This window comes from Talpa europaea, assembly GCF_964194135.1.
Source record: "Talpa europaea genome assembly, chromosome: 2".
Taxonomy (NCBI): Eukaryota; Metazoa; Chordata; class Mammalia; order Eulipotyphla; family Talpidae; genus Talpa; species Talpa europaea.
The window spans coordinates 11,997,939-12,025,827 of NC_140068.1; the positions used below are offsets into that span (position 1 = coordinate 11,997,939).

Below are 27,889 nucleotides of genomic sequence, written 5' to 3' on the forward strand. Positions count from 1 at the left end.
CGCAAAGAGTGCTTTCTAAAAACTGTACTGTAGCACTTGTTTTGAGAAGCATATAACATGAAATGTTTTTGTTTTAGCTTGCAAGAGAGCATGAGTCTTCTTATGATCAGTGAGAATGTAAAATTGGCTCGTGAATATGCGTTGCTGGGAAACTATGACTCTGCGATGGTCTATTATCAGGGTGTGCTTGACCAAATGAACAAATACCTATACTCAGTCAAAGACACGTACCTTCAGCAGAAATGGCAACAGGTGAGAATCATGACTGCTGTGTGTTTTAATGGTGTAAGTACTCAGAAGATTTGAATAGATTGTGAGTGCATTTTGCAGTTACACTGAGAATGTCTGGTTACCAGAATTTGTATATCTTGTTATGTAAAACTTGATTTACTCATATTAGTGGTAGTTTTTATTTACCATCATCAGTATTCTGAGTTCTATTCAATTATTCTAATTGTTGGGTCCTAATAGATTAGGAAAAAAGTAGTGATTTTAAAAATTTGTATTTCAGTTACATTTTCATCTGGTAAAATGAGAGCTGACTTTATTAAGCCATTGTTGCATATGACATCAGAATGTTGCTGGTACTGTATTCCTTATGGGACAGTATAAAGAAGACCATGTTTGACCCCCATTTGAGCAACTTTAGTCCCAGAGGACCAATAGGAATTTACAAGTGAAAACTGTGAATAAGTTCAGTCGAATGTGGCATTTATAATGACTCATCTGTGTCACAGAGGAAACAAATGTTATAGGAATTAATAGTCTTTTTGAATTGCCTTCTTGGTAGAATATTATCCCTCATATGCTACTGAATTGCTGGGGGGTTTGTTTTTAATGGCACATCATTTTACATCCTTGTTTGTGTTTTCATAATACTGGATTTCTGCCCTTAGGTGTGATCACCATCATTTCCCACCACGAAACCACCCTTACTCCTCCACCTATCCATTTGAACTGCTTTTTGATAGTATTTTATATTTGTCCTTAAAAGAGAAAATGATCCTCTTTGAACTTCTTTCCCTAAAACTGCCTTTGCTTATCTTTTATATCCCTTACCAGAGGGGAAAATATTATTTTAAGGACTCTTAAATTTACCCTAAAAGACTTTTAAGACTTTTTGTTCTTAGGCCAGATCCCTTTATTTTAAAAGTCTAATAAGCTTGTTTGCAAAATACTTAAAGCAAAACATTACCAACTTTTATAATTTTTAAAATTCAGTGAATATTGCTTTTTTTAAGGCATAAAAGTGATAAAGCAAAGCTTGGGAAAGTATTATCTTTTGAAACTTTAAAGTTTCAGCCTACTTCAGTTGTTACGCAGGTTGAATACGGATTATAGTCAGTTACATGTATTAACTGGCCAGAATATTTAATTCATTTTATAGAATTAATTTTGCAATTGAAAACAAAGAATTAATGAACCAGTAATAAAATCTTGAATATTTTGGTTTTTTGAGATTTGCTGTCAAAACAGAGGTTTCTAACAATAGAGATGTTTAATAGCCCTAGTTTAATCTTGGCATTGATTTATTACTCAGAGAAGTTTAAAGAGCTCTGTTCTCCTTTGAAACCAGGTTTGGCAGGAAATAAATGTGGAAGCTAAACATGTTAAGGATATCATGAAAACATTAGAGAGCTTTAAACTTGACAGCACACCACTGAAAGCTGCACAACATGAGCTTCCAGCTTCGGAGGGAGAGGTCTGGTCATTGCCTGTGCCTGTTGAACGAAGGTAAGTGGAGCCCTTTGACGAAACAAATTAGCACAGGAAACTGACAGCATTAGTAATATCTAGGAGAACTGGGTGACTGAGAGACAGGATGGGAAGGTTTTTTGTTGTTGTTGAATGCCTTTTATAACTCTAAAATTGTATATCATGTGACTCTATGACTGATTCAGAAACTTAAATTTGGGCCTCCCCGGTGGCACAGCGGTTGAGCTCTGGGCTGCGAAGCTGCCCGCAGCCTCTGCAGCGCCGGTTCCATACCCGGCCACCGGCGAGGGTCCCACATGGCGCGCAGACCTCTCCTGCCGCCCGCTGCTCCCCTCAGCAGTGTACTTAGTCACTCTGCCTGCTCTGCTCTCCCCTCTGGCTCTGGTGAATTCTCTCACCCTCCCGCGCTTCTGACTGTACTCAGTGCTTATAGAAATAAATAAATAAATCTTTAAAAAAAAAAAGGAACTTAAAAAAATACAAAACTTAAATTTATGTGCAAGTGAGTCAAAAATATTCTTTCATGGGCCTCCCCAGTGGTGCAGCAGGTTGAGCGCTGCACTGTGAAGCTGTCCGCAGCTTCTTCAGTGCAGGTTCGATTCCTGCTGGCCAGAGAGAAACCCACATGCTGCAACAGACCTCTCCTGCCTTGCCCGCTGCTCCCTTCAGCAGTGTCTTCGGTCTGTCTGCCTGTTCTGCTCCCCACTCTCTCTGGTGAATTCTCTCACCCTCCCGCGCCTCTGACTTGTACCCCAGTTCTTTTTTTTTTTTTTTTAATAGAGGCATGTTATTTATTTATTTGTTTGTTTGTTTGTTTGTTTTGTTTATACATGCACTGGGTACAGTCAGAAGCGCGGGAGGGTGAGAGAATTCACCAGAGCCAGAGCGGGGAGCAGAGCAGGCAGAAGGACCGAAGTACACAGCTGAGGGGAGCAGCGGGCGGCAGGAGAGGTCTGCGCGCCATGTGGGACCCTCCTCTGGTGGCCGGGGAGCAGCCAGGGATCGAACCAGCGCCGCAGAGGCTGCGGGCAGCTTCGCAACCCAGCGCTCAACCGCTGCGCCACCGGGGAGGCCCTGTACCCCAGTTCTTTTATAAATAAATAAATCTTTATAAACAAAAAAAAATTTTTTTTTTTTTCATAAAAAGGTCTGATTCTTTAAAAAAATATTCTTTCATGAATGAACTTAAAGTAGTGGAGATAATGATATCTTATTGAGCATGGGGCTCGGAATTGAAATAACTAAATTCTGTTTCTATGTTAACCACAGTCTGTAGTTTGGGACAATTGTGTAATCCAAGTCTCAGGTATTTCATACATATATTGAGAGAGTTAGACTGAACCAGTGGTTCTAAAGTGTTTGTCAAGCTAAAACTGCTAAATTTGAAAAATATTCTTTAACAGAAAAAAAGATAAAATGTTCTTAATTTTAGGTTTTTCTGTGGCATTTACCCCTGACTTCCTATTACCTGGTGTAGCAAATGAATAATTAGTGAAAGATTTATTGGCAGAAATGCTCTAAGGAACCAGTAATACTTAGTTTCAATGCATGTTTTCTTAACTCTTAGTATATTTTTATTCACTTTCTCTTTTCTTCTCTCTTGGAGAATCACCACTTGGTCTTGTATTAGTCTGCTTATGCTGCCATAACAAAACAGTATAGGCTGGGAGCTCAGACAACATAAATTTATTTCTTACAGTTCTGGAACTAAAGTCTCAAGGTGCTGGCCAGTCCAGGTCCTGGTAAGGGCCTTTTCTGTTGCCTTCTGTCTGTGTCTCACCTGATGGAGACAGCCAGCAAGCTTGCTGGGACACTATTCCTTCTGGGTTAGGGCCCCATCCTTTGACCTTATAGTTACTTCCTTACTCCAGAGAGTCGTATTAGGGGTTAGGAATTTAATCTAAAGAATTTGAGGGCCTCCCTGGTGGCTCAAGGGGTTAAGACGCAACCTATGAAGCTGTCCACAGCCACTGCAGCATGAGTTTGAGCCCCAGCCAGGGAGCTACCCACATGGTGCAGCAAACCTCTCCTGCCTCGCCCACTGCTCCCCTCAGCAGGGTATTTCAGTCAGTCTGCCTGTTCTGTTCCCCACTCTGTCTCTGGTGAATCCTCTCACTCCCCACACCTCTGGCCTGTACCTCAGTTCGTGTATTCATAAATAAATATTTAAAAAAAAGGAATTTGGGGGCTCACAAACATTCAGTTCATAAGAGCCCTTTAATTCCTCTCTCAGTTGTTGTTAAGAACTCTCCAATGAGGAGATGCCCAGTGAAAATTCAGTTTATTTCAAATTCGATGAATAGTTTGGTTATCTCAATGAAACAAGCAGGGCCAAGAGAATTCTTTCTTTGGGATGATGGGAAATGGAATTAGATGAGTCTTTTCATCTTAAAAATTCTATAGTGATGAGCTCTAAATTCTCTGATAAGTGTCCCTTCTTGCTGCTTCTTGCTTTCTTCTTCTTGCTTCTTACTTGTTCTGTTTCTGATTTTAAATACCCTGGATTACTGTTACCTTAAAAGTTCTACTCTTTGACTTTATCACTGCATCTTTCTGTTTCTTTCTGAAATTTACTTGCTTTCTCATTTGGACATTCCTCCAAACTCTTAAATTTTCTATTAATTTTTATTTGTACTCATGCTTGAGAGAGCTTATTCTTTTTTCCAACTCTGTGATAATTCTAACCTAGTAATCACTTAAATTTTAGCCCCATTTAAAAGAATAGGTTGGGGGCCTCCCTAGTGATGCAGGGGGTTAAGCGTCAGCATTATGAAGCAATCCTCAGCTACTGCAACACCAGTTCAGTCCTATGTAGGAGGTGACCCACATGGCACAGCAGACCTCTCCTGTTCCCATCAGCAGTATATTTCAGTCAGTCTGCGTGTTCTGCTCCCCACTCTGTCTCTGGTGAGTCCTCTCACCACCCCCACCTCTCGCCTATACCCCAGCTCTTGTATGCATAAATAAATAAATCTTAAAAAAAATAAAGAATAGGTTGGACTAGTCCATTATTCTCTTCTAGAGCAGTACATAAAAATGATTGTGTAAGGAGGTTCATTGAAGTCTTTCAGAGGAAAGATTAGAAATTGCTTAAAAGCTAATAGAGGGGGCCTCCCCGGTGGCGCAGCGGTTGAGCACTGGGTTGCAAAGCTGCCTGCAGCCTCTGCAGCGCCGGTTCGATTCCCGGCTGCTACCCGGCCACCAGAGGAGGGTCCCACATGGCGCGCAGACCTCTCCTGCTGCCCACTGCTCCCCTCAGCAGTGTGCTTCGGTCCTTCTGCCTGCTCTGCTCCCCGCTCTGGCTCTGGTGAATTCTCTCACCCTCCCGCGCTTCTGACTGTACCCAGTGCATGTATAAACAAAACAAACGAACAAACAAATAAATAAATAAATAAAACATGCCTCTGTTCAAAAAAAAAAAAAAGCTAATAGAGGGCCACCCTGGTGGTGCAAGGGATTCGGACACAACCAGTGGCTGTTCCCAGCCACTGCAGCATGAGTTCAATCCTGGCCAGGGAGCTACCCACATGGCGCAACAGACCTCTCCTGCCTTGCCCACTGCCACCCTCCTCAGTGTATTTCAATCAGTCTGCCTGTTCTGCTCCCCAGTCTGTCTCTGGTGAATCCTCTCACACACACATATGCGCACACACACCCGCACCTCTGGCCTGTGCCCCAGTTCTTGTATGCATTAATAAATAAAATATTTTTTTAAAAAAGCTATTAGATATGATTCTTTTAAAATGTTTTTTAAATTTGATTGCCCCTCAAATATCTTCTCATCTCACAGCATAAAACCCAAAGCTTTCATCTGCCCTTCAGCACCCTGAGATGTGGCTCCTCACTACCTCTATTAAGTTCTTAAAACTCTCTCCCTCAGCCTACTTAAGTCCACTCACACATGCCCCATTTCATTGCACTTCCCTGCCCTTCACCTCAAATATTTGATGACTTTTTCTGTCATTCATTTAGGTCTTTACTTAATATGTCACCTCAGAAGGACTGTCTGATAACTGTGCCTAAAATACCCCTCCACCATCGTCCTGTTGCCCCTTACTCTTCCTTATTTTTCTAGACAGTGTTTAGTTGTGCTGATGTATTTCCTCACTGAAGGTCCCCCATGCATTTTTTTAAATCTAATGTATAGAGTAGTGTCTGTATAGTATACAGATTTTTTTTTGGATGAATGAATAGCTACTGTTAAGAAGTGATGTAGTGTGGCTCATTTTTATGTGATCAATATCCAGTCATTAAGGTGATAATACAAGAAAAGATACAGGTAATAATCCCTCATGATATAATTTAGAGAAAAATGAGTGTATCTGTATAATGTCCCCATTTTGGTTAAATGAAAGGCAACTGTAAGAAAATCTACTAAGATGTTTAGTTAGCTGGATAGTAGGGTTACAGGTGATATTGAAAAATTCCGTATACTTTATTGTATTTCATGTTTTTTTAAATTTTTCTAATAAGGGAAAATATGTATTTTTTTAAAAAAGATTTATTATTTATGCATAGAAGAACTGGGGTACAGGCCAGAGATGATGGGGTGGGGGGATGAGAGGATTCACCAGAGAGGCAGAGTGGGGAACAGAATAGGCAGACTGACTGAAATACCCTTCTGAGGGGAGCAGCGGGCGAGTCAGGAGAGGTCTGCTGTGCCATGTGGGTAGCTCCCTGACTGGGGAATCAAACCTGTAATGCAGTGGCTGTGGGTAGCTTCATAGGTTGCATCTTAATCCCTAGCACCACCAGGGAGTTCCTGGAAAATCTGTATTTTAAAGGAATATTTCCACTTAGCTAGCCAAGTTTCTAAATCCAAAATTGAACCCCCGCCATCCCTTGCACGTTTACAATGCTTTGACTTTTATTGAGCTCCCAAATCCCACATCTAGGACTGTCCTTTTTTCTTTTAAAGATTTAATTAATTGGGCCTCCCCTGGTGGTGCAGCAGTTGAGCGCTAGGTTGCGAGGCTGCCCACAGCCTCTGCAGCACCAGTTTGATCCCCGGCCACCGGTGAGGGTCCCACAAAAAAAAAAAAAAAAGATTTAATTAATTAATTTTTAACTTTTTTTTTTTTTTTTTTTTGAAGCACTGGGTACAGTCAGAAGCGCGGGAGGGTGAGAGAATTTACCAGAGCCAGAGCGGGAACAGAACAGGCAGGCTGACAAAATACACTGCTGAGGGGAGCAGTGGGTGCGGCAGGAGAGGTCTGTCGGACCATGTGGGACCCTCATCAGTGGTCAGGGATTGAACCTGCGCTGCAGAAGCTGCAAGCAGCTTCTCAGCCCAGCGCTCAACCACTGCGCCACCAGGGGAGGCCCAACACTCAGTTCTTGTAATCACAGCTAGTGCTTATATCAGTATTTTTAATGGGAAGGTGAGAACTATGATACATTCTTAATGGTTCCAGATTGTGCATATGCCAATAGATAAATGTGAATGCTACACCTATGCTATATTTGGATTCTTTTGATAAAATTCTTTTTCTTGCTCCCTTTTCAATTTCTGAGAATCAGATATTCATCCTTGCTGTGCAAGTTATTTCCTTTCAAAGGAGAAAAGATGGTCATTTGCCTTCCATTATTTCTACCATATAACCATACTGCATTCCATTCCCCTCATTAAATCATGACAGATAGCTGTGTCAGATTTAAGTGTTAGATGTTTAATTTCAGTGATCTTAAGTTTATTCAGTCCTATTTGTATGTAATTATTCCCTTGACTTCTGTAGTTCATAGTTATTAACCTTAGACATTGTGTGTGTTCATATATATTTGGATTAATTCAGGAGCTGATTATTATTTTGATGATCTTTTATTTGGTTAGACCCTCACCAGGACCTAGGAAGCGCCAGTCCTCTCAGTACAGTGACCCTAAACCACACGGTAACCGTCCAGGTACGACTGTCAGAGTTCACCGTCCATCTGCACACAACCTGCACAATGACAGAGGGAAAGCTGTTCGTTGTCGGGAAAAGAAAGAACAGAATAAAGGAAGAGAGGAAAAGGTAAATGCTGCTGATGTTCATATCTGAAAAAGTTACTTATTAACCTTAAAAATGAAGCGTGTACAAATTTTAACATGGTCGTTAAAACTGCCAGACTATAGTAAAACCTCAGTCACACTCCACCTAGCCTAGCATTTTCCAACTTTCTATTCAACAAGTATTTTTTTTTTATTTATTTTTTTTAATAGAGGCATGTTTTATTTATTTATTTATTTGTTTGTTGTTTTGTTTATACAAGCACTGGGTACAGTCAGAAGTGCGGGAGGGTGAGAGAATTCACCAGAGCCAGAGTGGGGAGCAGAGCAGGCAGAAGGACCGAAGTACACTGCTAAGGGGAGCAGCGGGCGGCTGGAGAGGTCTGCGCGCCATGTGGGACCCTCCTCCGGTGGCCCGGGAGCAGCCGGGGATCGAACTGGCGCCGCAGAGGCCGTGGGCAGCTTCGCAGCCCAGGGCTCAACCGCTGCGCCACCGGGGAGGCCCTCAACAAGTATTTTTTTTTTTTAACTTTCTATCTATATAATTTCAACAAATTACTGGAATGGTAAAAGGAACCAGATAGTCTTACCCAGGTTTACCAGTTATTAGTATTTTGCCTCTTTTGCTTTATCATTTGTTCTTTGTATACTTTTTCCCCCCTGTAGCATTAAGAGAAGTTGTAGCTGTCATGCCCTTTTACCCTTAATATTTCAGAGTGTTTTTCCTGTCATTCATTTACGTAAACAAAATGTAATTTTTAAAACCATGAATTTTATATTGATACAGTAGTATAACTAAATCAGTAGATCTTCATAAAGTTTAGCAGTTACCCAATAAAATAATTTGTAACTTTTCTCCCATGCTAGGATCCAGTATAGAATCCTAGCATTGCATTTAATCATGCTTCTTTAGTCTCTTTTAATGTGAACATTTCCTTAGCCTTTATCTTTTTTGGCCTGATGTTTTTGAAGAATACTGGCCAGTTATTTTGTAGTATGCCCCTCAACTTGGATTTGTCTGATATACTCTCACGAGTAGATCAAAAATGTTTTTGGGGCAAAAATCCCACTGAAGTAAGGTCTTGTTCTTCCCAGTGCACAGGGTGTTTATTTGTTCCAGTGCTCTTAATAAATTAGATTATTTAGGGTGGTGTCTGCTGGGTCTGTCCAGTGAAAAGATACTCTTTTCCCCTTTATTATAATTTGTGGGAAGATTCTGTAAATATCCTGTTTCTCATCAAAATTTCACCTATTTGTTTTAGCAACCAGTGATTCCTGCCTGAATCAGTTAATTCTATGACAGTTCAAAATTGTTTTCAGTTTTTTCTTTGTCTTTAAAGAGTTTTCAGAAGTTTAACTTAATATGTGTTGGATTGGATTAATTTGGGTCTTCTGTTACTTCGTCAAGTTTTCTGTTTTTTAATTTGTTTTAAGCATGTTCACCACATCCTCGCCAACATTTGTTGTTGCTGTTTTTTTTGATATGTGCCATTCTTACTGGTGTAAGTTGGTATCTCATTGTGGTTTTGATTTGCATTTCCCGGATTATAAGGGAAGTTGAACATTTTTTCATATGCCTGTTGGCCATTTGCATTTCCTCTTTGGAGAAATGTCTTTTAAGTTCTTCTGCCCATTTCTTGACTGGATTGTTTATTTTGTTTTTGTTGAGTTGTGTGATTTTTTGTATATCTTTGTGATCAGTCCCTTATCAGTTGAATGGGGTACAAAGATTTTTTCCCTATCAGTGGGGTATCTCTCTGTTTTGGTTATTGTCTCTTTTGCTGTGCAGAAGCTTTTCAGTTTGATGTAATCCCAGGTGTTTATCTTTTCCTTGACTTTCTTTGCTTTGGGTGATGAGTCTTTAAGATGTTATTGCAATGTATGTCTTGTAGTGTTTTACCTATATTTTCTCATATATATTTTATAGGTTCAGGTCTTATGTCCAGTTCTTTTTTTTTTAAGATTCATTTATTTATTTATACAAGCACTGGGTACAGTCAGAAGCGCAGGAGGGTGAGAGAATTCACCAGAGCCAGAGCGGGGAGCAAAGCAGGCAGAATGACCGAAGTACACTGCTGAGGGGAGCAGCGGGCGGCAGGAGAGGTCTGCGTGCCATGTGGGACCCTCCTCTGGTGGCTGGGGAGCAGCTGGGGATCGAACCAGTGCTACAGAGGCTGCAGACAGCTTCGCAACCCTGTTCTCAACTGTTGCGCCACCGGGGAGGCCCCTTATGTCCAGTTCTTTTATCCATTTTGAGTTGATTTTTGTGCATGGTGAGAGGTATTGGTCTATTCTATGTGTGTCCTAACAATACCTATTGGGCACTGCAGACTATCAAACCTGGGAGTCGTAGTGGACATTCCACTCTCGTCCTTCTTCTGTATTGAGTTTTGTCTTCTAGCACAGCAACTGCCAAAATAAAACCCAAAAATCCAGCTTCAGAAAAACATGGCATTATTGAAAGGAAAACAACAGTCTTAAGTGTAGAGACTGAGCTAACGCAAGCTGGTCTTTCACTGAGCAGCAGATACTGTTGTGTTGCCCTCAAAAATTAACAGCCTGCAGTGCCCTGTGAGTTTGCCCTTGTACCCTGGAACTTTTAGGAACTATAGCCCTAATGATTGTCATCACAGAAGATGGGAAGAAGTCTCCGTAGGAGAGGGCTTGGAATTATGCAAAGGCATGTTTCAGGGGCATTGGTTGAGGAAGATCCAGAAGGAGGTTAAAGATAGAGCTATACTCTTAGTTAAATGAACCATCTGTCTTTAACCTTACCTATAATGCCTCAAGATAAATGTCAGACATATCTGACAATCACTAGTGACCCCAAGTTACTCTCAGTATTTTTTTTATTCTAGCCAATTCTTGTATTTAATCATTTTTAGTTTAGAAACTTTGGTCTTATTTTTATGTAAAAATAAAAACTTGAGTATGAAGGGCCTCCCCTGGTGGCGCAGTAGTTGAGCGCTAGGCTGCAAAGCTGCCCGCAGCATCTGCAGCGCCAGCCACCGGTGAAGGTCCCACATGGCCTGCAGACCTCTCCTGCCGCGCCCACTGCTCCCCTCAGCGGTGTATTTCGTCAGTCTGCCTGTTCTGTTCCCCTCTCTGGCTCTGGTGAATTCTCTCACCCTCCCGCGCTTCTGACTGTACCCAGTGCTTGTATAAATAAATAAATAAATCTTTTTAAAAAAAATTGCGTATGAAAATAATGTTGACATAGAAGGATGATTTAGTCTTTGCTTCTGTCCTTTTACTTGTACTTTTATACTAGCTTCTTTTTTAAGATTTTTTTTTTATTTATGCATACAAGAAGTGGGGTACAGGCCAGAGGTGTGGCAGGGGGTGAGAGGATTCACCAGAGACAGAGTGGGGAACAGAACAGGCAGAATGACTGCAGTGTACTGCTCAGGGGAGCAGCAGGCGAGTCAGGAGAGGTCTGCTGCACTATGTGGGTCACCTCCCTGGCCAAAGATGGAACTTGTGCTGCAGTGTCTGCCGATAGGTTCAGAGGCTGCCTCTTAACCGCTTGTGCCACCAGAGAGACCCCTTATACTAGCTTTTACAAAAATATCATAAGTCTGTCCAGTCTTTGTTTACGACTCAATGGAACAAAATATAATTTTTTAATCAATCAGAAACTTTTGTTTTTTTCCTTCCAATACAGAACAAATCACCTGCTGCAGTTACAGAACCAGAGACAAATAAATTTGATAGTACTGGATATGATAAGGATTTAGTAGAAGCTTTGGAAAGAGATATAATTTCTCAGAATCCCAATGTTCGATGGTAAGTTGCATCACAACAAAATACAATAATTGGGTGCTTGATGGTGCTTTTTGGGAATAGAAAATGGAGCAAATATAGGCACACACTGAAGATTTGTCCACAAGGACATGCATTGTGAGCTTGACACATGATAGCAAAACTTGATTTTTTTCAGGCTGTACCAAGTTTTGGCCTGAACTTATTTCATCTAATAAAATAGTTCATTAAATTTTAAAAAATTATATATACAGGGATAAGAGCACAGAAATTTCATCTTCTTTTGGGGACATCCTCTAATGGTGAAAAGGCAATGATTTTTATGTATATGTGTTGCTTATCTGTAGGTTTATCCAGTGATGTTGCTATTATTTCCTATTACTTAGAGCAGTGGTTCTTAACTTTATTAATATTATCTTTAATAGATTATTAACTTTAATAATAATATCAAAGAACTATAACATACTACATTGAGTTATAAAAACTGACTTTTCCACAAAGTCTGGTAGTTAAGTTACTGGTTTTTGTCAAAACCTTTAATTTTTAAGTGTGGTTTTGGGCATATTTTAAAAATGTTTTCTGGTATTTGCTTTTTAGACGGTGAATATGTATTTTCATTAAAAAATGCCTCCTGTCCCAGTCATAGGAGTTGTGCTTGTGGGACTACGTGGCAGTCTCTGTGATACTCTAACCTTGGATCTACCTCTTCATAGGCTTGTGGGCAAAGCAACAGTTTTGTATTCATCTGTGCTTAGTACCATTTTCTTTCCTAGTGGGTTTTTTTTTTGTTTTGTTTTTTTTAGTGGCCTCATTCTTTCTAAATATGAAATGAACATCTTTTGAGCAGGAATTTAAGATGAGCTGAAATGGTATGATAATACTTAGGAGTGGGCCTGTAACTTGTGTTCTCATTTGCCAGGCTGAAAATCATTAATGCCAAGAACTGAAGATACAGCTGGTACTCTTAATTTAGAAAATGGTGTGGTGGCCTCATTGTAGTGTGCTAGTTCATTAGTGCCTAGGCAAAAGCTAAGCAATATGGAATCAGGTGCTACCACCAGTGGTTCTCAAAAGTGACCGCTTAGAGTTAATTATTTAATGGAAGAGATTGCTGATAAATTATCTTCTCTTTCAGGGATGATATTGCAGATTTAGTAGAAGCTAAAAAGTTGCTTAAAGAAGCCGTGGTATTACCAATGTGGATGCCAGAATTCTTTAAGGGCATTAGGAGACCATGGAAGGTAAGTTTATTATTGTTATGACATTGTAAAAGGGAATGGCAGGTACATTACAGTAGAAAGCCAGTATTTATTTGTATTGGGGAAAGTGAAGGGAAAAAGAAGAGTAGGTAAAGAAAATTTTAAATTAAAAAGTGTTGGTTATATTGTTTAGAATTTTGTTTTGACCAAAAGCTATTGCAAGGTTCCCAGAATGAGAAATAAGTGTGGTGTGGCCCTTGGAAAACTGGACACACAGCCGATTTGGAATGACCTTGCATTTGCAAGTATGAACTAGTCACCGATGCAGAAATACTCCATTTTATATGCTATATTGTAGAAATTGTATCCTGTATTTCTTGGAATTGTTCTTAAAAAATACACAATACAGGGCCTCCCCTGGTGGCACAGCGGTTGAGCGCTGGGCTGCGAAGCTGCCTGCAGTCTCTGCAGCGCCAGTTCGATCCCTGGCCACCGGCGAGGGTCCCACATGCGTGCTGACCTCTCCTGCTGCATCCGCTGCTCCCCTCAGCAGTGTATTTCATCAGTCTGCCTGTTCTGTTCCCCGCTCTGGCTCTGGTGGATTCTCTCACCCTCCCGCGCTTCTGACTGTGCCCAGTGCTTGTATAAATAAATAAATAAATATTAAAAAAATAAAGAAATAAACAGTAGAGGCCTCCCTGGTGGTGCAGGGGTTAAGTCTCAGTGCTATTCAGCTATCACCAGCCACTGCAGCATGAGTTCAATACCCAGCCAGGGAGCTAATACACATAAGGTGCAGCAGACCTCTCCTGTCTCGTGCACTGCTTTGCTCCCCTTAGCTGTGTATTTCAATAGATCTGCCTGTTCTGCTCCCCACTCTGCCTTTGGTGAATCCTCTCACCCACCACACCTCTGGCCTACACCCCAGTTCCTGTATGCATAAATAAAAAAAAATAAATCCTAAAAAAAAAAATGAGACATAATTTGCATCTAATGAGTGCTTTATTTAATGCTGTGGGCTGATCTGAAAAGAGACTTTTTATTTTTTAAAAGATTTATTTATTTATTTATACAAGCACTGGGTACAGTCAGAAGCACGGGAGGGTGAGAGAATTCACCAGAGCCAGAACAGAGAGCAGAACAGGCAGACTGACGAAGTACACTGCTGATGGGAGCAGTGTGCGGTAGGAGAGGTCTTTGTGCCATGTGGGACCCTCGCCCGGTGGCTGGGGATTGAACAGGTGCTGCAGAGGCTGCCAGCAGCTTCGCAACCCAGCGCTCAACCACTGCGCCACCGGGGAGGCCCTGAAAAGAGACTTTAAAAGGCTTCCTTGGAAAATTTTCTAATAGTTAACTCTGCACTACTATTTTTAAAAATTCTTAATATGTTAAGTGGTAGGCAAGACACAAAAATAATGAATTATCTGTGTAAAATATAAATGAATAAATAGCTGATTTGTTTGACCAAAGAGACTAGCAGGAAATACGTTGAGATATTAATGTTAATGTGTTAGGGTATGGTATTATATTATTGATTATATTTGCTTTTTCTCATCTCTGAGTTCTAAATTTTTTTTTAAAAAACTTTATTCTTGCAAGAACTGGGGCTCAGGCCAGAGGTGTGGGGGATGAGCGGATTCACCAGAAACAGAGTGGGGAGAAGAAGAACAGGCAGATTGACTGAAATACACTGCTGAGGGGAGCAGCAGGCGAGTCAGGAGAGGTCTGCTGTGCCATGTGGGCAGCTCCCTGGCTGGGGATTGAACTCGTGCTGCAGTGGCTACGGACAGCTTCCCAGGTTGCGTCTTAACCCCTTTTGCCACCAGGGAGGCCCTGAGTTCTAAATTTTTAATAGTATGATTACCTTACCTTATCATGGAGAAAGTAAATTTGTGATGAAGTATCCTCCTATTTATTTGTCTTTTTATTGCCCTTAAAATTTTATGTTAGTTGAAATTTGATACTTAGGGATGAAATTCTTGTGAATGAGAAAAATGGTGGATCAGTCCTTTGCTCACACTGTTATATTCCCAACAGGGAGTGTTGATGGTTGGCCCACCTGGCACAGGCAAGACCCTCCTTGCTAAAGCAGTAGCTACAGAATGCAAGACAACATTCTTCAATGTCTCTTCATCAACACTGACTTCCAAATACAGGGGAGAGTCTGAGAAGCTTGTTCGTCTTCTGTTCGAAATGGTGAATGTCTGAGACAGCTTTAGTGATTCTTTACCTCTAAAATGGGAGAAAGTGAGTTGTAGCTATCTCCAGTGTGTCACTCAGCAGGAAGCCTTTGTGCCCAGAGTGTGATTGCTATCCCTTAAAGCTGGCATCCTTTACTAACATGAACAACGCGTTTTGTCTCCTTTCCTCTGGAGGAGCCATCTCTGTGCTTATGGGCATGTGCATGTTATGGGATCTGCAACTACTTTGCCGTGGGAATTTGAAATTATGTTTTTATATCCGTGGACTTAGTCATTACATGGGAAATAACAGTAACATAAGGACGACTAAGTGGAACTAGATCACCTCCAGTCCATTTACTATACCAAATACCCCACATTTAATGACCCAGTTTTTGGCTTAAGTTCCTTCTTTCTTTGAGTTTCTTTTTCCTTCTTCCAGCTCCACTAATCTGAGTATCAGTAGGACAAATGATAAGTTCTGGTGGAATGTTTGGATTGAACTCAGCTGCTATTTAGACTTCAGACTTTTCTAAGCTTCACTGTTTCAGCCTTGCCTCCTTTAAGAAAGAGTGTACTTAACATGCATTAGGGCAGGGTTAGTGCTTATTTTATAGATAGTGACATACTTGCTCTTCATCATAGTGAACAAAACCTTAGGTGACTGTGCTAATATACTAGATCTTCGTAGCCACGGAATAAACCAAATGACACAAACAAATAGAATTTGTAATTAAGATTTCAGATTATCCATTTTCTGTAATGGCTTCTTCCTGTTTCAGTTCCCATTTTCTTTCTCATTTAACTTTGATAAGTCGTAAGACAGGACGCAAATTTGGGCAAGTTCTCAACAGTTTATTAATAGTCCATACCACCCCAGAATCTAATGGAGAACCTCTTTGATCATTTTGAAAAATTAGTTTACCCTTTTCATCAGGGGAAAAAATATATTCCTGGTATTCCAGAATAACAGCCTTTTAAAAATGTAAGCTAAATAGGCGCAGTGGCACAAGGAGTTAAGTCTAAGCTTTATAAAGCTGTCGGAAGCCACTGCAGCACGAGTTCGATCCCCAGCCAGGGAGCTAACCCACATGATGCAACAGACCTCTACTATCTTAGCCCCCTTAGCATTGTGTTTCAGTCAGTCCACCTATTCTGTTCCCCACTCTGTCTCTGGTGAATCCTCTCACTGCCCCCCACCCACCTGCACCTCTGGCCTACACTCCAGCTCTTGTTGCATATGCATAAATAAAGTAAATCTTAAAAAAAAAAAAAAAGTAAGCTAAATAGAGTGGCTAGAGTGACCATCAGCGTTGGATGGTCTGGGTTCATATCCCACCTCTGTCTTACCCAGCTGCTGATTGGGAACCAGTACCTCCTTCTCCTGATCCTCAGTTATTTTTTTTTTGAAGATTTATTTACTTTTTGCATAGAACTGGGGCATCGGCCAGAGGTATGGGGAGTAAGAGAATTCACCAGAGACAGAGTGGGGAGCAGCATAGGTGGATTTACTGAAAGACACTGCTAAGGGGAGCAACAGGCAAGACAGAAGAGGTCCGCTGTGCCATATGTGGGTTAGCTCCCAGGCCAGGGATTGAACTCAGACCATTGAGGTGATAGTGCTGAGACTGAACCCTTAGGCCACCAGGAGGCCCCTGATACTCAGCTGCTTTATAAGAGGACGACAATATGGAATCTACCTCTGTGATGCTCAGAGGATGAAACAAGCCAGTACATATAAATTGCTTAATACAGAGCCCGACTCATAGGTATTAGGTGTTAGTATTTAAGAATTACTTGCTATATTTTCTAGTGTATGTAGTATTTTATATTCAAGAAAACTGACCATTTTCTGTGAGGGGAAGCCTCTTAAGTGTTAATTTGCATTATTTAAAAAAAATTTATGTGTACAAGAACTGGGGTACAGGTAAGAAGTATGGGGGGCGGTGAGAGGATTCACCAGAGACAGAGTGGGGAACAGAACAGGCAGACTGAGTGAAATACACTGCTGAGGGAAGCAGTGGGTGAGTCAGGAGAGGTCTGCTGCGCCATGTGGGTTGCTCACTGGTCGGGGGTCGAACTAGTGCTGTAGTAGCTGCGGACAGCTTCATAGGTTGTGACTTAACCCCTGCACCACCAGGGAGGCCCTTGCATTATTTTTTTGAAGTCAGGTTTATGAAAGTGTAAAAACAGCTTATTTTTTACTGCTCCCTGGCATTGTTAGGGACCACTTCCTATCATTCAGTAAGCCCCTCCTCACCTGGAATGGGCTATTCCAGCTGTCCCCCTGAGCAGTGGCTCCCTCACAAACTAGTGCCTACAGTCTGCAGCTACCTTTATGACTTTCAGTTAAGACTCATATTTGAGGGCCTCCCCGGTGGCGCAGCGGTTGAGCGCTGGGTTGCGAAGCTGCCCGCAGCCTCTGCAGCGCTGGTTCGATCCCCGGCTGCTCCCCGGCCACCGGAGGAGGGTCCCACAGGGCTCTCAGACCTCTCCTGCCGCCCGCTGCTCCCCTCAGCAGTGTACTTCGGTCCTTCTGCCTGCTCTGCTCCCCGCTCTGGCTCTGGTGAATACTCTCACCCTCCTGCGCTTCTGACTATCCCCAGTGCTTGTATAAAGAGATAAATAAATCTTTGAGAAAAAAAAAAAAAAGGACAATTAAAAAAAAAAAAAGACTCATATTTGAAATCAGTTTGATTTTTCTTTCTTTTTTTTTCCCCTGGTCATCATGTGGACTTTTTTTTTTTTAATTTTTTTTAAGATTTATTTATTTATGCATACAAGAGCTGAGGTACAGGCCAGAGATGCGGGGGGGTGGGGTGGGTGAGAAGATTCACCAGAGACAGAGTGGGGAGGAGAACAGGCAGACTGACTGAAATACGCTGCTGAGGGGAACAGCAGGCGAGACAGGAGAGGTCTGCTGCGCCATGTGGGTTGCTCCCTGGCTGGCCGGGGATCGAACTCGCGCTGCAGAGGCTGTGAATTGCTTCATAGAGCGGTGCTTAACCCCTTGCACCACCAGGGAGGCCCCATCATGTGGACTTTTCTCAAGAAGTAACATCGTACTGCCTTTCATAGCTTCCTTTTGACTCATCTATAGATTGCATATGATCACCTTTCTCCTGTGCACACCCCTCCCCAGAATCTGTGATAGTGAGCATGCTTCAAGACCTAGATTATAAATAAGACCTCTTAGAAAGATCCATCTGGGATTTTTCATATGACATGGAAACAAACACATATAAAAACTTAACTGTGTGAATGTTGTATTGTCAGAAACTTTCAGAATAGTATACTGGGTCACATATTGGGAATTTTCAGAAGTTAGGTTTTAGTTTATTTTTAACTGAGGTAATGTTGGGGTGCCCCCATCAGGTATTACCATGGTAGTGCACTAACTACCCACTCACCCACAGACCATTGTGCTTCCTTCCCTCTTTGTTCTTATCCCTCCCCTGCCCCCTCTCATTCTTGGTACTTCAGGTGTGTAGTCAGCTGTCAAGGATTAGTTTTCAGCTTGTCTTTATCTGACAGTTTAGTTACTTTATATTCGACGTATTAGTGACACTATCTGATACTTGTTTTTTCTCCTTCTGACTTCTTTCACTTAGCATTATCCTTTCAAGCTCCATCCATGGAATACTACTCATAGTGCACAAATGACATGAGTTTATCTTTTTTTTTTAAAGATTTATTTATTTATGTATACAAGAACTGGGGTACAGGCCAGCGGTGTGTGTGGGAAGAGGATGGGGGTGAGAAGATTCACCAGAGACAGAGGGAGTTGCAGAACAGGCAGATTGACTGAAATACACTGCTGAGGGGAACAGTGAGCAAGTCAGGAGAGGTCTGCTGTGCCATGTGGGTAGCTCCCTGGTCAGCCGGAGATCGACCTCTTGCTGCAGTGGCTGCCGATAGCTTCATAGGTTGTGTCTTAACCCCTTGCACCGCCAGGGAGGCCCAAATTTATCTTTTTTAATTGCTGAGTAGTAGTCCATTGTGCATATGTACCACATCTTTTTTTTTTTTTTTTTAAAGATTTATTTATTTATTTATACAGGTACTGGGTACAGTCAGAAGCGCAGGAGGGTAAGAAAATTCACCAGAGCCAGAGCGGGGAACAGGTCAGGCAGACCGATGAAATACACTGCTGAGGGGAGCAGCAGACGCGGCAGGAGAGATCTGTCACGCCTGTACCACATCTTCTTGATCCACTAATCTGTTCTGGGGCACTTAGGTTGTTTCCATAATTTAGCTATAGTAAATAGTGCTACAAAAAACATGGAAGTACAGCTTTCCTTTCAGATTAGTGTTTTTTAATTTTTTTGGATAGATCCCCAAGAGTGGAATTCTGGGTTGAGTGTCAGATCCATGTTTAATGTTTTTGTTTTTTTGTTTTTTAATTTTTTTTTAAAGAGGCATGTTTATTTATTTATTTATTTATTTGTTTGTTTTGTTTATACATGCAATTGGTACAGTCAGAAGCGCGGGGGGAGGGTGAGAGAATTCACCAGAGCCAGAGCGGGGAGCAGAGCAGGCAGAAGGGCCGAAGTACACTGCTGAGGGGAGCAGCAGGCGGCAGGAGAGGTCCGCGCACCATGCGGGACCCTTCTCCGGTGGCCGGGGAGCAGCCAGGGATCGAACCGGCACCGCAGAGGCCGTGGGCAGCTCCGCAACCCAGCACTCAACCGCTGCGCCGCGGGGGAGGCCCCATGTTTAATGTTTTGACACACCTCCAGACTGCTTCCCATAGGGCTGGACCAGTTTGTATTCCCACCAGCAGTGTAGGAGCTTCCTTTTGCTCCTAACACTTGTGGCTTCTGGTCTTTTCCATATTTCGCCATTCACACAGGTATGAGAGTATCTCCTTGTGGTCTTTTTTTTTTTTTTTTTTTTTTTTATTTATTTATTTGTTTGTTTGTTTGCTTATACATGCACTGGGTACAGTCAGAAGCGCGGGAGGGTGAGAGAATTCACCAGAGCCAGAGCGGGGAGCAGAGCAGGCAGAAGGACCGAAGGACACTGCTGAGGGGAGCAGCGGGTGGCAGGAGAGGTCTGCGTGCCATGTGGGACCCTCCTCTGGTGGCCGGGGAGCAGCTGGGGATCGAACCGGTGCCGCAGAGGCCGCAGGCAGCTTCGCAACCCAGCGCTCAACTGCTGCGCCACCGGGGAGGCCCTCTCCTTGTGGTCTTGAAAGTACATTTTAGATTTTTAGGCCTGGCAGCAGTTCAGCAATTCAGATGTTCTCAGGAATGATTCTGACGTTTAGCTCTCCCTATCTCTGAATTGGCTTTGACTTTAGGCAGGCCCTAAAGTCTATTTGGTGACTAAGATATAGCTATCCCGGGTTTCAGCCTTGTTTTTTTATTTCCTCATGGTAATCCCAAAGAAAGTAGCTCACTTCCAGGGATTAATGTGTGACCCATTTTGAGTTACATGCTGCGTCTTGGACCCATCATTTTGATCAGACATCTGGCGTGCTCTGATTGGCCAGGCCTATATCATACCTCAGGGATCCCAATAATGTTGACTTCTCGCAAAGTAGTAGAATGAGAATAAAAAATGGATGATTTGTGAATGAAAAAGAGGACTTCTCTTCCAGATGAAGGCGGAGATGTTGTGCAGGCAGGCAATTGGTGTCTGCTGCAAAGCCTTTCACACTTGCTGGGTTATCCACGCCAGTTGTGTATGTGCCACCTTCATGGGCTCTGTGGCAGGCTCTCTAAACATCGGCAGGTTTGGGAACAAGCAGTCCTATAGTGTATACCCGTTGTGGCAACAAACAGATTGAAACTTAATTTTTGTTACTGTAGAGTAGGTTCTCTGTTGGTAGTCCATTTCTGGCTAGAATTTTGATTGAGAATTTTTCCTAGATGCTTTTTTTCCCCTCATTCCTTCCCTGTGTCCATTTTTTGCTTTCCCTCTGTCCATTTCTTGAAAACAAAGTGCAAAAGTTTTTATACATAGTACTTAAAATCTAAGTAAGGATCCCTTATTTAAAATGAAATTATCCCTGTGGGAGGGAATACATGTTTAGAATTCAAATTCCCAACTGCAGCAAAAAGTGAGGTGAAAATATTAGGATTTTCTAAGCAAACAGACTAAAACTTAATGTATACCTTGGAGGCCCAGTGCTTTCAACACAGTTTATGGCCTCTTAAGAGAATGATAACTTCATCACCCAAAAGCATGGTAAAATAAACCCAGTTCAACTACATGTTCAAGTCTATGAGGCTCACTTGTCCACACCTTTTGTGGACTTTCACTTTGTAGAAAAAGCTTTTAAAATGCTGTTTGTTCGGGCCTCCCCTGGTGGCTCAGTGGTTGAGCGCTGGGCTGCGAAGCTGCCCGCAGCCTCTGCAGCGCCGGTTCAATCCCCGGCCACCGGCGAGGGTCCCACATGGTGTGCAGACCTCTCCTGCTGTGCCCGCTGCTCTGCTCAGCAGTGTATTTCTTCATCAGTCTGCCTGTTCTGTTCCCCGCTCTGGCTCTGGTGAATTCTCTCACCCTCCTGCGCTTCTGACTGTACCCAGTGCTTGTATAAATAAATTAATTAATTTAAAAAAAAATCACTACTGGGGGGAAAAAAATAAAATAAAATGCTGTTTGTTCATTCAAACTCTGTTTTGAAAAATTTGTCCTCATTTAAGTGCACTTTTTCTGTTCAGTCATTATATAATTTTAGATATTTTTTAATAATTAACAATAAACTTTGTTAGTTACTGTAATAAATTACCACTTTAGTCTCCTTAAGAGAATGGTAATACTGATGAGTCATACACAACTATTAAATGGTCAAGTTAACACTACAGATCCATTATTTTAATGGCTCAGTTTTCCCTATTCTTTGGTTTGAGGAAGGAATGTACTTAAGGTACAAAAATAGGCTTTGGTGATACTAATCAGCTGTAAAAAGGAATGAACTATAATGCCACAACATAGGTGGACTTTGAAAACATCATGGTGAGTGAAGCAGGACATAAAAGGCCACATACTCTACAATGCCATTTATTTGAAATGTCTTAATTAGGCAAATTCATAAAAAGAGAAAATAGATTAGTAGTTGCCAGGAGCTAGAGGGAAAGAAATATGGATTATCTTTTGTGGGGTAATATTTTTGGTAATATTTTTGGGGTGACTTTCTGGAATTTGATAGTGGTGATGGTTATACAACAGTGAGAATATGTATTAAGTCTGGAAGAGTTCTTATATTTTAAAATAGATTAAATGGCAAATTTTATGTTATGTGAATTTTATCTCAAAAAAGAACTTGTATCATATAAATTGACTCTCCTAATTAACTACTTAAGAAAGGGAAGAATAGTCTTTTATTAGTCAAATGAAAAAAGAATGGCAAGTAGAATTTCTTAGAGGGAATTTGTCATTTTATTTAAGGTAATGGTTCTCTTAAGTGAATTTTTTTCTAGAATGTTAGGACACTTATCAATAGTTTTTCCACCAGTTACCTATGTTTATATAGTATACAGAATAATTCTGTATTTATATCACTCAAATGTGGGTGCATATGTATGTATATACTATAGCATTGAAGGGTACGCAGAATTGCCATGTAATATTTAAGTACATGTAAGTCTAGATTAGAAGCTGTTTCAATTCTACCCTCTCCCCAATTTTAGAAAGAGATATACATTGTGGGAGGCTACTCTGCTGTTTTCTAACGGTGAAACTATAGCTTATTTTTAAATGAAATAAAAACCTGGTATTGCATGGTTTCTTCCTTTAGGCTCGATTTTATTCTCCAGCAACCATATTTATTGATGAGATAGATTCCATTTGTAGTCGCAGAGGGACTTCTGAAGAGCATGAAGCAAGCAGAAGGGTGAAAGCTGAGCTGCTGGTTCAAATGGATGGTATGTGTGTACATGTGTGTAATTAACTGAGCTCTACTCATAAACTAACCCACAGATTCCAGATGACTAGAGGGGGCTGGTGAGTAGGTCCTGGAGCTGATGGCAGTGGATAGTGTACACTCACCTTGGTGTCATGCTGGAAATGATGGCTTCCTTGGGGCATATATTATTTTTACATGGATATTGTGTTTTGTCATGAAGTGAAATAAATGCAGATTAAATTTGCCTTAGAGAGGGATATAACTTTTATTTTTTTTTAAAGATTTATTTATTTATTTGTTCATGCACTGGGTACAGTCAGAAGCACGGGAGGGCGAGAGAATTCACCAGAGCCAGAGCAGGGAGCAGAGCAGGCAGAAGGACCGAAGTACACTGCTGAGGGGAGCAGCAGGCGGCAGGAGAGGTCTGCGCGCCATGCGGGACCCTCCTCCGGTGGCCGGGGAGCAGCCGGGAATTGAACCGGCGCTGCAGAGGCCGCGGGCAGCCTTGCAACCCAGCGCTCAACCGCTGCGCCACCGGGAAGGCCCGGGGATATGACTGCTTTTGAACCGGTTATCTTAAACTTTTTTTTTTTTTAAACTCTTTTTTTTAAAATTTTTTATTTATACAAGCACTGGGTACAGTCAGAAGCGCGGGAGGGTGAGAGAATTCACCAGAGCCAGAGCGGGGAGCAGAGCAGGCAGAAGGACCGAAGTACACTGCTGAGGGGAGCAGCGGGCAGCTGGAGAGGTCTGCGCGCCATGTGGGACCCTCCTCCGGTGGCCGGGGAGCAGCCGGGGATCGAACCGGCACTGCAGAGGCTGCAGGCAGCTTTGCAACCCAGCGCTCAACCGCTGCGCCACTGGGGAGGCCCCGAACCATCTTAAACTTTTAAAAATTGTATGTAGTTGAGGTGAGCTGGTCTTTTGATTAACTTTATTGAGTCAAAAAAAATTTTTTTAAAGATTTGTTTGTTTATGCAAGTACTGGGTACAGTCAGAAGCGCGGGAGGGCGAGAGTATTCACCAGAGCCAGAGCGGGGAGCAGAACAGGCAGACTGACGAAATACACTGCTGAGGGGAGCAGTGGGTGGCAGGAGAGGTCTGCGCGCCATGTGGGACCCTCGCCTGGCAGCCGGGGATCGAACTGGCGCTGCAGAGGCTGCGGGTAGCTGCACAACCCAGCGCTCAACGTCTGCGCCAATGGGGAGGCCCTGAGTCAAATTTTTTATATAATACAAGAATTCACTTTCCATGGACAAGTTCACCTGTGTACCAGCTAGCTAGCTTTTTTTTTTTTTTTTTCAAGATTTATTTATGTATACAAGCACTGGGGTACAGGCCAGAGATGCGGGGGGTGAGAGGACTCACCAGAGACAAAGTGGGGAACAGAACAGGCAGACTGACTGAAATACACTGCTGAGGGGAGCAGTGGGCCAGGCAGGAGAGTTTTGCTGCGCCATGTGGGTTTCTCTCTGGCCAGCCGGGGATTGAACTCGTGCTGCAGAGGCTGTGGATTGCTTCATAGTGCAGTGCTTAACCCCTTGCGCCACCAGGGATGCCCTCTTTTTTTTTTTTTAAAGATTTATTTTTATTTATGCATACAAGAACTGGGGTGTAGGCCAGAGGTGCAGGGAGTAAGAGGATTCATCAGAGACAGAGTAGGGAGCAGAACAGACAGATACGGGGCTCCCTGGTGACGCAAGTGGTTAAGTCTCAGCACTTTGAAGCTATCAGCTGCCACTAAAGCTCGAGTTGGATCCCAGCCAGGGAGCTGACCCACATGGCACAGCAGACCTCTCCTGTCTCACCCACTGCTACCCTCAGCATTGTATTTCTGTCAATCTGTCTGTTCTGCTCCCTACTCGGTCTCTGGTGAATCCTCTTACTTCCCGCACCTCTGGCCTACACCCCAGCTCTTGTGTGCATAAATAAATAAATCTTAAAAAAATAACTCAAAACAGGTAGATCTACTAAAATACACTGCTGAGGGGAACAGAAGGCGAGACAAGGAGAGGTCTGCTGTGCTGTGTGGGTTAGGCTGTTGGCCAGGGATCAAACTTGTGCCACAGTGGCTGGCGATAGCTTGATAGTGCTGAGACTTTAAAACCTGTGCCACCACGCAAGGGGTTAAGCACCCCACTATGAAGCAGTCCGCAGCCTCTGCAGCATGAGTTCTATCCCTGGCCTGCCAAGGAGCAACCCACATGGCGCAGCAGACCTCCCCTGTCAAACCTGCTGCTCCCCTCAGCAGTGTATTTCAGTCAGTCTGCCTGTTCTGTTCCCAACTGTTTCTGGTGAATCCTCTCACCCCCCACACCTCTGGCCTGTACCCCAGCTCTTGTATGCATAAATAAATAAATCTTTTTAAAAAAAAACCTGTGCCACCAGGGAGGACCCTCTAGCTAGCTTTCTAAGTCATAAGGAGATGTGACAGTTACGCTACTTTGTCTTATTGTACTGATAAATATTTGATGATCTTTGAGTAGCTGAGCTTTACTTGTTACAGTTCAACTTAATAGCTTTTTACTCTCTCTTTATCCTTCTTTTAGGTGTTGGAGGTGCTTCTGAAAATGATGACCCTTCCAAAATGGTTATGGTTCTGGCAGCTACTAATTTTCCATGGGATATAGATGAGGCTTTAAGACGACGTCTTGAAAAAAGAATCTATATTCCATTACCATCAGGTATCTTCAGTTGACTTTTGTTGAAAAGCTCATGTTAGCTTAGAGATTTTGACTTTTGGTATTAATTTTCATTTAAGAAACAAATATAGGTAATATTTCCTTATACTAATTGGTTTGGCTGTATTTAGAGCCTGAAAGCTGTGATACTAGGTGATTTAGTGAGATGACTCTTAAATTTTTATGTAAATGAGCTCTAAGAATTGGAGAACAATTTCTTATACGAAATAGACTTGAGAAGAAATAATACACTTTATATTTTAAAATTTGTTTCTACCATTAGCAAAAGGCAGAGAGGAGCTATTACGGATAAGTCTTCGTGAGCTGGAATTGGCTGATGATGTTGACCTTGCAAGAATAGCAGAAAATATGGAAGGTTATTCAGGTGCAGATATTACCAATGTGTGCAGGTAAGAACTACTTTGGGAGTATAGAAGTTTTTGAGGGTATATGGTACTATTAAGAAGTTTTACGCTGAATTTAGATGAATAAAGACCTACATTATCATCCATAGTTAGAGACACAAGTTTTGGTATTAAGTTGCTTACAGGTGCTGTAAGATATTTGGGTATCTTTCACGTCAGTGAAGAGTCTGCAGGTGCCTCCCTCGTGGTTTAGGGGTTAAGTCTCAGTGATATCACCACCATGGCATGAGTTCATCCCAGCCAGAGAGCTAGCCCACATGGTGCAGCAGACCTCTCCTGTCTTTCCCACGGTTCCCCTTAGCAGTGAATTATTGTATTTCAGTAAGTCCACCTGTTCTGCTCCCCACTCTGTCCCTGGTGAATCCTCATCCCCCCTTCCCTCTAAACCTCTGGCCTATACCCCAGTTCTTCTGCACAAAAACAAAAAAAAAGGAAGAGTCTACAGTTCATCTGAAACCTGCAAGTCCAGCAAGCTAATACGGGAACAAATGGTGAAAAATAGAAAATTAATTGTCTAAAAAAGCTGTTGATACATTTGTTCAATTTACTGTTATGTTGTAATTGTGAAATGTAAATATAATTGTGAAATGAATTTGTTTGTCAAACCCAAGAATACCACCTCATTTTCAGGGAGGTGTCCTAAATGTGTGGGGAACAGCAGTAACAGGAAAAAGAATATCTTCAGTTTAGTTGATTGAATTCCCTTTTGTCCTAATCTGAGTATTAGCTCAGACGTGCTTAGCATGGTGATGACTGCACTGGCTCCTCGTCACCTCACCTCCTGTGCGGCGATGATGCTAAGGCCCCGTAATACCTGTGTAGGAGGCGCCTTTCTGTCAGTGGTGGCTCTTCAGGATGAAACTTGGTGAAAGGAAATAGGTTCTTGAATCTGCTTTCATCTTTTTTGTTTTTAAATTTATTTTTTTTAAGATTTATTTATTTATGCATACAAGAACTGGGGTACAGGCCAGAGGTGTGGGGGGTGAGAGGATTCACCAGAGACAGAGTGGGGAGCAGAACAGATAGACTGACTGAAATACACTGCTGAGGGGAACAGCAGGCGAGACAGGAGAGGTCTGCTGTGCCATGTGGGCAGCTCCCTGGCCGGGGATCGAACTCACGCTGCAGTGGCTGCAGATTGACCCATAGGTTGTGTCTCAACCCCTTGCACCACCAGGGAGGCCCCTGGTTTCATCTTTTTTTTTAAAAAAGCACTAAATACAAAAATGGGAAAGGAGAGAACTATATTGATCATTTAACTTTTCCTACACATGTAGAAGATACTTAATTTTCTAGCTAACTGGTTTTCTCCTGTCTCTGACACTAGTCTTTATTTTATTGGACACTTATGATGAAGTTCATTTACTGGTTTCTTCATTTTATCCTTTCACTTTTTCTTGGACTTCATGCTCAATATCCATTACTTGAATTGAATAGCATCCTTATTCCATCACAGAATTAACTGCCAAAAAGAAACTCGGAATGTTCTTGATACTGATACAAGATTCTGTGCATTCTTACTTAAATATATGCCATAAGATCATAATTACAGAATGTTACAACATACCCTGAAAAAAAATAATTTTTTCATAGGTTTTCATTCAGAATATCACTGTTTTGTTTTGTTTTAATTTAAAAACTAGGGATGCATCCTTGATGGCAATGAGAAGGCGTATTGAAGGTTTGACCCCAGAAGAAATCCGAAATCTTTCTAGAGAAGAAATGCACATGCCTACAACTATGGAAGATTTTGAAATGGCTTTAAAAAAGGTTTCCAAGTCAGTATCAGCCGCAGACATTGAAAGATATGAGAAATGGATATTTGAGTTTGGATCATGCTAAATTCTCACACATAAGCTGTGAGAAACCTGCCTTAAGTGTTTGGATAATAATTAAATGTAGTATTTCATTGCACCGAGTGCTATATTTTTTTAAACTTTCATAATGGTAAGATTTTTTTAAAACCCTTATGATTCTGAATAAAGGCAATTTTTCAAAGCTGCCAAGCATATTGTATTGCTTCAACATTACCTATTTTTTTTTTCACTGACCACAAATGTCGCAACACAAATGCTGTCACTTAGCCAG

General features: G+C 42.0%; 1 protein-coding gene across 1 annotated transcript; it reads left to right on the forward strand.

Annotated features, from left to right (window-relative positions):
- Window positions 1-90: 90 nt before the first annotated feature.
- Window positions 91-27,643, forward strand: KATNA1 (katanin catalytic subunit A1; the record flags this gene model as incomplete). The annotated part of the gene is made up of 10 exons (XM_084228844.1): window positions 91-252; window positions 1,577-1,734; window positions 7,547-7,727; window positions 11,367-11,488; window positions 12,600-12,705; window positions 14,701-14,859; window positions 22,588-22,714; window positions 25,245-25,379; window positions 25,660-25,786; window positions 27,445-27,643. The coding sequence occupies 10 exons, from the start codon at window positions 91-93 to the stop codon at window positions 27,641-27,643; spliced, it is 1,476 nt and encodes a 491-aa protein (XP_084084970.1).
- Between the last annotated feature and the right edge of the window lie 246 nt (window positions 27,644-27,889).